The 10,820-nt window shown below is 53.6% G+C and overlaps 1 protein-coding gene across 1 annotated transcript in view; it reads right to left on the reverse strand.

Moving 5' to 3' along the window:
* LOC144605017 (histidine ammonia-lyase) overlaps window positions 1-8,457 on the reverse strand; it is a 61,905-nt gene extending 53,448 nt beyond the window's left edge. Inside the window, exons 1-3 of the mRNA XM_078420051.1 lie at window positions 8,147-8,457; window positions 7,431-7,485; window positions 5,586-5,613 (exon numbers count right to left, since the gene is read on the reverse strand). Of these exons, the coding sequence (XP_078276177.1) occupies window positions 5,586-5,613; window positions 7,431-7,485; window positions 8,147-8,384 (321 nt within the window). The 5' untranslated portion in view covers window positions 8,385-8,457. The remainder of the gene's footprint in view (window positions 1-5,585; window positions 5,614-7,430; window positions 7,486-8,146) is intronic.
* Window positions 8,458-10,820: the final 2,363 nt, after the last annotated feature.

A 10,820-nucleotide genomic window follows, 5' to 3' on the forward strand; every position in this document is an offset into this window, starting at 1 on the left:
TCCCTGATCCACTCGTCCCTTCCCACCCAAGCCACCCCCTCCCCAGGCACTTTCCCCTGCAACCGCAGGAGATGCAACACCTGCCCCTTTACCTCCCCCCTCGACTCCATCCAAGAACCCCAACAGTCCTTTCAGGCAAGGCAGAGGTTCACTTGTACCTCCTCCGACCTCATCTACTGTATAGGGTGCTCCAGGAGTAGACTCCAATAAATCGTCGAGACCAAGCGCAGACTGGGTGATGATTTCGCTGAACACCATCGCTCAGTCCGCCTTGACCTACGTGATCTCCTGTTTGCCACACACTTTAACTCCCCCTCCCATTCCCACACTGACCTTTCTGTCCTGTGAGGCCCAGCGCAAATTGGAGGAACAGCATCTCATATTTCGCTTGGGCAACCTACACCCCAAGGGTATGAACGCTGATTTCTCCAACTTCAAGTAACCCTTGCTTTCCCTCTCTCCCCATCTCTCCCCCACCCTAGTCATCGTGCTGTCACTGCCGTCCTGCTTAGCTTCACTGCTTGTAACTGCTCGTTGTCACCTTCTCCACAGCCAACAATGGACCATTGTGGGCTCCACCTTTCCTTGATCATCTGCCTGGCTTTGATTTGTCCTTTTCATACCTTTCATTCATTTGTAGGACAGAAAACTACAGATGCTGGTTTAAATCGCAGGTAGACACAAAATGCTGGAGTAACTCAGCGGGACAGGCAGCATCTCTGGAGAGAAGGAATGGGTGAAGTTTTGGGTCGAGATCCTTCTTCAGACTGAAGAAACGTCACCCATTCCTTCTCTCCAGAGATGCTGCCTGTCCCGCTGAGTTACTCCAGCATTTTGTGTCTGTCTTCGGTGTAAACCAGCACCTGCAGTTCCTTCCTACACACTCCATTTGTAGGCTTGTTCTTCCGCCAGCTCTGCAACGTAAAATGTATTTATTCTCCTTTTCTTCTCATTTTGGCTGACAGGCTACTAACTGGAAGGATTAGCCATTTCTATCTCCACACTTGCAGGCAGCACATTGGCATGGCTGGTAGAGCTGCTGCCTCTCAGCGCCAGAAACCCCGGTTCAATCCTGACCTCAGCTGCCGTCTGTGTGGAGTTTGCACGTTCTCTCAGAGACTGCGTGGGTTCCCTCTGGGTGCTCTGGTTTCTGGCTACTGGCTCTTGCTACTGGCTCTGGCTTCTTCCCACATTTCAAATAATATGCGGGTTTGTAGGTTAATTGGCCTCTGGTGTGTAGGGAGTGGATGAAAATGTGGGATAATATAGAACTAGTGTGAACGGGTGGTCGATGGTCAGCATGAACTCAATGGGCCGAAGGACCTGTTTCCATGCAGCACATCTCAATCAATATAATATTCTACAAGCTATCAGGGCAGCACGGTGGCGCAGTGGTAGAGTTGCTGCCTTACAATTCCAGAGAACTGGGTTCAATCCTGACTAAGGACGCTGTCTGCATGGAGTTTGTACGTTCTCCCTGTGACCTGCGTGGGTTTTCTCCGGGTTCTCTCGTTTTCTCCCACACTATAAAGATGCACAAGTTTGCAGGTTAATTGTCTTCGGTGAAAGACTGTAAATTGTCCCTAGTGTGTAGGATAGTGCCAATATGCGGGGATCGCTGGTCGGCATGGACTCGGCGGGCCGAAGGGCCTGTTTGCGTGATGTATCTCTAAAAATAAAAATAAACCTCCAGCTGTCACTGTTTTGGTTTCAGGTTTAAGGGAGGGATGTATAATATTCTCCCGCAAGTCTGTATCAGGAAAGAGTATCTATTAGAAATATTGGTGCACATTAGGGTGGATGGATCTCCAGAGTCCAATGGGATCTATCCCAGCATGCCAAAGACAGCAATGGAGGGAATCTCAGGGTCTCTGACGCAGATCTTTGCACCTTCATTAGCCACAGCTGAGCTACCAAACATTAGACAATATCTAGTGTAGTGTAGTTTAGAGATACAGCACAGAAACAGGCCCTTTAGGCCCACCAGGACCGCGCCGACCAGCGATCCCCACACATTAACACTATATCCTATACCCACTAGGGACAATTTTTACATTTACCAAGCCAATTAACCTACAAACCCGTACGTCTTTGGAGTGTGGGAAGAAACCGAAGATCTCGGACAAAACCCACGCAGGTCACGGGGAGAACGTACAAACTACATACAGTACAGCACCCATAGTTGGGATCCAACCCGGGTCTCCGGTGCTGCATTCGCTGTAAGGCAGCAACTCCACCACTGCACCACCTTTGGTCCCCTTGTTCAAAAAGGGCAGCAAGGAGAAGACAGTCAAAGAGTAATACAGCGTGGAAACAGGCCCTTCAGCCCATCTTGCCCATGCCAACATGCATGCCCAATCTACACGAGTCCCACCTGCCTGCATTTGGCCCATATCCCTCTTAACCTATCCTATCCATGTACTATCAACATGTTTCTTTGAATGTGGTGATAGTACTTGCCTCAACTACCACCTTGTCCCACACACCCATCCACCACCCTTTGTGTAAAAAAGTAGCCCCTCAGGTTCCTATTAAAATCTTTCCCCTCCATCACCTTAAACCAATGATGCATTGAATCCTAGGGGCATGGGGACAACAGGCCAGTGGGTCTTACATAAGTGGGCAGGTTGTTGGAGAAGGATACAATTTGTGTGCACCTGGAAATGCAGGGACTGATTTATCAGCATGGATTGTGCAGGGGAGATAATATCTTACAAACTGAGGTTCGAGTTTATTGAGGAGGCAACCAAAAAAAATTGATGAAGGCAGAGTGGTGAAATGGTTTGCATGGACTTTGGTATGGCTTTTGCAAAGGTCCAAGGTGGCCGCTGGTCCAGCAGGTGAAGGCACAACGTTGTGGACCACAGTGGGCTCCAGCTTTCCTTGATCATCGTTGCTGACTTTCTTTTATTCATTCGTTTGTTTTGTATACATTTTCATACCTCTAGTTTCCCTCTCCCCTTACTCTCAGTCTGAACAACGGTCTGAATTGTTGACCCAGTTCACAAACGTGCCACAACCTTGTATCGGCACAAAAAGCCGGAGTAACTCCGCGGGTCAGTCGGAGTCTCTGGAGAAAAGGAACAGGTGATGTTCCGGGTGGAGACCCTTCTTCAGACTCAGAGGAGGGGGAAACAAGAGATATAGAGGGTACCTCGAACAAGTGAATGAAAGATATGCAAAAAGCAAGGATGATCAAGAAAGGTGGAGCCCACAATGGTCCATTGTTGGCTGTGGGCCAGGTGATGACGAGGGATACAGACAGTGAAACTCAACAGGACGACAGTGAAACTAGTACGATGACTAGGGTGGGTGGGGGAGGGACGGAGGTCGTTGGTTGGATGGATGGTCTGGGCAACTTGGGTCAAAGGCGTCCATTCCCGCCGTGCTCGTTTCTGTGATTTTACAATTTCCAACAACATTTTTTCTTGAAGAGCATGACAGTACCTGTCCCCAGTACATGAGAGATGGACTTTAGCCCAATGAAGCCAACCTTCTCTGCCCAGCTGCTCCCACTAAACCCGTGTGAAGTTCAAACCTCAAAAGTCATCTTCATCCACTTCATGACCTCCCTCTCAGACCCACATTTATGAAGCTGTCGGCACGGTGGCGCAGCAGTAGAGTTGCTGCCTCACAGCGCCAGAGACCCGGGTTCAATCCTGACTGTGGGTGCTGTCTGTACGGAGTTTGTACGTTCTCCCTGTGACCCGCGTGGGTTTCCTCCCACACTCCAAAGCCGCACAGGTTTCTGTGTTAATTTACTTCTGTAAATTGCCCCTAGTGTGTAGGATAGAACTAGTGTGCAGGTGAATGCTTGTCGGAGTAGTCTCGGTGGGACAAACAGCCTGTTTCCATGCTGTTTCTCGAAGCTAAAACTAAATTAAACAGTCAGACCTGTGTTTCTACCATTGTCAAGTAAACCAATAACCATAAATTTGTACAAAACCCTGTTTCCTGCTGTGTAGAAAGGAACCGCAGATGCTGGTATATGCCAAAGATGGACACAAAGTGCTGGAGTAACTCAGCTGGTCAGTAGGATCTCTGGAGGAAAACTGTCCGAGAATGGATCAACTGGGTTTGTTTCCACTGGAATTTAGGGTGAGAGGGGATCTTACAGAAACATATACAATTCTTAAGGGATTGGACAGGCTAGATGCAGGAAAAATGTTCCCCATGTTGGGGGAGTCCAGAACCTGAGGTAACAGTTTAAGAATAAGGGGTCAGCCATTTAGGACTGAGATGAGGAAAAACCTTTTCACCCAGACAGTTGTGAATCTGTGGAATTCTCTGCCACAGAAGGCAGTGGAGGCCAATTCACTGGATGTTTTCAAGAGAGAGTTAGATATAGCTCTTAGGGCTAGCGGAATCAAGGGATACGGAGAGAAAGCAGGAACGGTGTACTGATTTTGGATGATTAGCCATGATCATATTGAATGGCAGTGTTGGCTCGAAGGGCCGAATGGCCTACTCGTGCACCTATTTTCTATTTTTCCATGTCTGAAGAAGGATCCCAACCCAAAAGACTTCACCCATCCTTTTTCTCCAGAGATGCTGCCTGACCCACTGAGTTATTCCAGCACTTTGTGTCTGTCTTCTGCTTCCCATCACTGGTCCCACTCCAAGCCTCACTGAGGTCACACATCCTGGGCGACCAAATCTTGGCTCCTGTTCCCCAATGCAGTGAACCTCAAGCCATTCTCTGAAGATACCACCTCCACACCTCACCATCCCTCCCATACTGAGACTCTCCAGTTACATTTCTCTGGCTACCCTTTTGAAACACCGTTTCTTTTACCTTGTAGAGATCCCTCTCCTGATATCTCACTGCCTTGAGGAACCTTCTCGAGATCCAATGCTTTGAACAACTTGGCTATCTCTCCTTAAACCCAACCATGAATTCCTCCAATCATTGTTTATTTCTTAAATGCATCTCCTCCCCCCACAATGATTCTCCCTGGAATTTCCATGTTAAAGCTTCTCATGGTGATAGGAGTAGTGGGTGCCCTAGGTTGTGTGGGAGCGAACTGCAGATGCTGGTTTACACCAAAGATAGACACAAAATGCTGGGGTAACCCACCCATCCTTTCTCTGCCTGTCCCACTGAGTTACCCCAGCATTTTGCCAGGAACCTCCACTTTACTCGACCACTAGCACCCAAACACAAACAGCCACTTACATCACTAATGGAAACTGCTTGTGAACTGCGTGGAGAAGTGTGAAAACACACACCTCCAGAATCAGGGACAGTTTCTTCCCAGCTGTTACCAGGTAACTGGACCATCCTACCAGAGAGCAGTGCTGAACTACTATCCACCTCATTGTAGACGTTCGGACTATCTTTGATCAGACTTTACTAAATGTTTTTCACATTATTCCCTTTATCATGCTCCTGTACACTGTAAATGGCTCGATTGTAATCATGTATTGTCTTTCCACTCACTGGTTAGCACGCCACTAAAGTGTTTCATTGACCCTCGGTACACGTACACTAAACTAAACTAAACCCAGTGTGTTTTGAAAGTAGCGCTGAAGTGGAAAGGTACAGATAAAGTAAATCCAAGCCATGGAGAGTAAGGAGGATTTACCTCATCGGGCTCCCTGTAGTTGGAAGACCTGCGTGTGCATCTGGTTAAGGTATATTCGTTCTGTTGAAGATTTTTGTTTACAGTCCAAAGATCTGCAAATATTTACTCCAGTCCACAGCGGCCCACCATCCAGGTCAGCACCTTCCACATGAGGCCTGTCCGCCCCTACTGGGGGGCCCTGGGGAAGGGTGGTCCCCAGCCATAAATCACACTGCTCCGCGTGGCTACGTGAATGTGCGCAATGGAGACCCGGGTTCGATCCCGACTACGGGCGCTGCCTGTACGGAGTTTGTACATTCTCCCCGTGACCTGCGTGGGTTTTCCCTGGGTACTCCTGTTTACTCCCACACTCCAAAGGCGTGCGGGTTTGTAGGTTGATTGGCTTGGTGTCATTATAAATCGTCCCTACAGTGTGTTTTAGGACAGTGTTACTGTGCGGGGATCGCTGGTAGGCGTGGAGTTGATGAGCGGAACAGTCTTTTGCCGCGTTGTATTTTAGCAACTAAACTGAACTAATCACACTGACGATCAACCACATCTTTAAAACGGAGATTGGCAGATACTTCATTGGTAAGGGTCTCAAAGGTTATAGGGAAAAGGCAGGAGAATGGGGTTGAGCAGGATAGATTAGCCATGATTGAATGGTGTAGACTTGATGGGCCGAATGGCCTAATTCTGTTCCTATGACTTATGAACTTCTAGCTTTGCTGGGTGGAAACAATGTGTTCTGTGGACCTCACCAGTGGCCTGTACGCATTTATAAATAGTGTTTGACCGGCACGGTGGCACAGTAGTAGAGTTGCTGCCTTACAGCGCCAGAGTCCCTGGTTCGATCCTAACTGTGGGTGCTGTCCGTACAGAGTTTGTACGTTCTCCCTGTGACTGCGTGGGTTTTCTCTGGGTGCTCAGGTTTCCTTCCACATTCCAAAGATGTACAGGTTTGTAGATTGATTGGTTTAGGTAAAATTGGTCAATTATCCCTAGTGTTTAGGATAGTGCTGGGGTACAGGGTGATTAATGGTGGGTGTGGACTCGGTGGGCCAAAGGGCCTGTTTCCATGCTGTATCTCCAAAGTCTAAAAGCAAAGCATGAATGTCCAAAGTTGAAGTCACTCAACCTCCATTCAGAACCCAGGAGAACAGGGTGGAGAAGGAAAGGTAGATCAGCCATGAGTGAATGGAGGAGACTTGACGGGCCGAATGGCTTCATTCTGTTCCTGGAACATATGAACCCAGCCCGTGTTTCCCCAATCTTAGCCATAACCACCAAGCGCCTCCATTCCCCCCACCCCAAACCTCACCGCCCCCTTTGATCTCTCGTTTTCACACCACAGCCTTCCATATCTCTGTGTTTCCCTCCTCCCGACTCTCAGTCTGAAGGAGGGTCTCGACCCGAAACGTCACCCATTCCTTTTCTCCAGAGATGCTGCCTGACCCGCTGGGTTACTCCAGCATTTTGTGTCTATCTTGGACTTGGTGATGGACTATTGCCCATTGAAGCCGGCTTTCCCAGCCCTCCCGCTCGCACTGGACTGGCAAGGAGTCTACATCCCACATCATCTCCACCCACTCCGTGACCTCCCACTAGGGTTGCCAACTTCCCTTCTTTGGGAGTGAGGAAGTTGGCAACCGTGCTAATATGGGACAAGGCGGTCCCGGCTAATCCGGGACAAGGCGAACCCGTACGGAACAAACTAATTGAGCCCACAATATGAGATGTCCCGGCTAATCCGGGACAGTCGACAACCCGACCTCCCACCGACCCTCCCCGTGTCCCGGAGCCGAGTGCAACTGATGTCCCGGGTTAGTGGCCATGGCCGGTGTGTGGCCACAAGGTCAAGGATACCGGTGCTCGGGCCTCCAGTGGCTGAAGTCCGGGGACACGGCATCGTCATCCAGCACTGAGGGGAGACGGTGCAGGTTAGCGGCGGAGCCCGAGGCGGGCGGGCGAGGGTGGGTGGGTGAGTGGGTGCGGGGGCCAGGGTGGGTGGGTGCAGAGCCGTCTTAACGCATGGGCCTGATGGGCACTTGCCCGGGGCCCCATGAGCATAGGGGCCCCATGCTGATCTGTGTATGTTAAGTGACTTGCAATAAATAAATACTATTTTAAAAATGTAGGTTCAATAAGTGCTTTTTTCGCAACATTTTCCATCCCTAAGTGCTTCTCACAGCAATCTGTAAGTGCTTTTCGCAACAATGTAGCACCCTAAGTTCATCGCTAAGCGCTTTTCGGTAAGTGCTTTTCGCCGGCACGACAGGGGGGGGGGGGGGGGGGGGGGCTGGTAGGGAAAGGGGGGTGGGGGAGAGTAACGGTGGGGGTCCCAGTACACTGCTTTGCCCGGGGGCCCATAATGCTGTAAAAACGGCCCTGGGTGGGTGGGGTCTGTAGGTGGGTGCGGGGGGAGTGGGTGGGGGCTGTAGGTGGGTGCGGGAGTGGGTGGGTGCGGATAGGTGCGGGAGGGTGCGGGGGTGGGGGAGTGCGGATAGGTGCGGGAGGGTGCGGGGGTGGGGGAGTGGGTGGGTGGGGGCCAGGGTGCTGGGGTGGGTGCGCTCCCTCCTTACCCACGTCCACGAACTCGTTGTTGTCCAGCACCTCCACCAGCGGGTCGTGAGGGTCGAGCAGCCCCGACCCCTGACACCTCCGCACCGTGAACGTGGCCCCGCTCAGACCATCACAGCCCGGCTTGTTCTTGGCGTAACGTCGCAGCGCCTCCCGGCCCAGCCAGTCCACACTCGCCCCACCGTCCCTGCTCGGCACCGTCAGCCACTCGTCCCGGACACGCACCGTGTAGCGGGACATCCCACAGCCCACAGCCCACCCTCGCCGCTACTGCACTGCCCTGCACTGCACTGCCCTGCCCTGCCCTGCACTGCACCGCCCCCGGGACCACAGCGCCCCGGCACGACCACAGACCCACCCCCACTCTCACACACCCCCAACTACCGGTCAATCCGGACAATGTCCATCCCCACCCCGCCCCGCCCAATACTGCCCACCCCCAAACACTGCACCGACCACAGACCCACCCCCTGACCCACCTCCAACTACAGCCCACCCCCAACCACTGGTCAATCCGTACAATGTCCATCCCCACCCCCTCCAACTACAGCCCACCCCCTCCAACTACTGCCCACCCCCAACCACTGCACTGCCCCCGGGTCCACTGCGGCCCGGCCCGACCACAGACCCACCCCCAAATACTGCCCACCCCCAACCACTGTACCCTGCCAGACCCACCCCCTGACCCACCCCCAACTCCTGCAACGTCTACAGACCCACCCCCCACACCCCCAACTACTGGCCACCCCGTACAATGTCCATCCCCACCCCGCCCAATACTGCCCACCCCCAACTACTGAACCCTGCCAGACCCCCACTCCCCAAACACCGCCCACTCCCCAAACACTCCCCACTCCCCAAACACTCCCCACTCCCCAAACACTCCCCACTCCCCAAACACCGCCCACTCCCCAAACACCGCCCACTCCCCAAACACTCCCCACTCCCCAAACACTCCCCACTCCCCAAACACTGCCCACTCCCCAAACACTGCCCACTCCCCAAACACTCCCCACTCCCCAAACACCGCCCACTCCCCAAACACTCCCCACTCCCCAAACACCCCCCACTCCCCAAACACTCCCCACTCCCCAAACACTCCCCACTCCCCAAACACTGCCCACTCCCCAAACACTGCCCACTCCCCAAACACTCCCCACTCCCCAAACACTCCCCACTCCCCAAACACCGCCCACTCCCCAAACACCGCCCACTCCCCAAACACCGCCCACTCCCCAAACACTCCCCACTCCCCAAACACTCCCCACTCCCCAAACACCGCCCACTCCCCAAACACCGCCCACTCCCCACTCCCCAAACACTCCCCACTCCCCAAACACCGCCCACTCCCCAAACACTCCCCACTCCCCAAACACCGCCCACTCCCCACTCCCCAAACATCGCCCACTCCCCAAACACCGCCCACTCCCCAAACACTCCCCACTCCCCAAACACCGCCCACTCCCCACTCCCCAAACACTGCCCACTCCCCAAACACTGCCCACTCCCCAAACACCGCCCACTCCCCACTCCCCAAACACTGCCCACACCCCAAACACTGCCCACTCCCCAAACACTACGTGCCCTGAACAATGCCCGGCCTCAGACCGAGCCCCCCCCTCCGCTCACCCTTATAGCCGCCCCTAAATACTGCCAACCCCCAAATGCTGCCAATCCACACCCACCCCAACTTCTGTCCAACCCCCCAAATACTGACTACCCCCCCAGACCCTCCCGCCCCACCCCCCCCCCCCCAATAACTGGCCACTCGCAAATACTGCCCACCCCCATAGCACTGTTCTCTGCACGGTAGCACAGCGGTAGAGTTGCTGCTTTACAGCGAATGCAGCGCTGGAGACTCAGGTTCGATCCTGACCACGGGTGCTGCACTGTATGGAGTTTGTACGTTCTCCCCGTGACCTGCGTGGGTTTTCTCCGAGATCTTCGGTTTCCTCCCACACTCCAAAGACGTACAGGTATGTAGGTTAATTGGCTGGGTAAATGTAAAAATTGTCCCTAGTGGGTGTAGGATAGTGTTAATGTGCGGGGATCACTGGGCGGCACGGAGTTGGTGGTCCGAAAAGGCCTGTTTCCGGCTGTATATATATGATATATGATATGATAGACCCCTCCCCAAATCCTGTCCCAACCCCCAACACTGCCCCGCCACAGACCCGTCCCATCAAACACTGTCCACGCCCCAACACTGCCCACGCCCAGACCCACCCACCCACCTCTACTCACCCGCAACCACTGCCCATCCCCAACTCCAGACCCTCCCCAAATATTGTCCGCCCTCAGCCACTCTCCACCCTGAAACATTGCCCCCCCCCCCAACAATGTCCAGACGCAGACTCAGCCCCAACCTCTGCCCACCCTCCCCGTACTCCGCTCCACCCCCTCCCCAATCCCATCTCCCACTCCATCCTCCGTCGGACCGTGTGGTAGGATGGAGCTGGAGATGGGATGGGGAGGGAGTGGAGCGGAGGGGGGAGTGAGCCGAGGAGCGGGTGGGCGTGTGGAGGGAGGATGTGGGAGGGGAGGGTGAAGAGGGAGGGTGAAGAGAGAGGGTCCTTCCCTCTTCACCCTCCCCTCCCACATCCTCCCTCCACACACCCACCCGCTCCTCGGCTCACTCCCCTCCCCACCCCCCCCTCCCCTCCCCTCCCCTCCCCC

The sequence above is a fragment of the Rhinoraja longicauda genome, chromosome 23, assembly GCF_053455715.1.
Source record: "Rhinoraja longicauda isolate Sanriku21f chromosome 23, sRhiLon1.1, whole genome shotgun sequence".
In the NCBI taxonomy this organism is placed as follows: domain Eukaryota; kingdom Metazoa; phylum Chordata; class Chondrichthyes; order Rajiformes; family Arhynchobatidae; genus Rhinoraja; species Rhinoraja longicauda.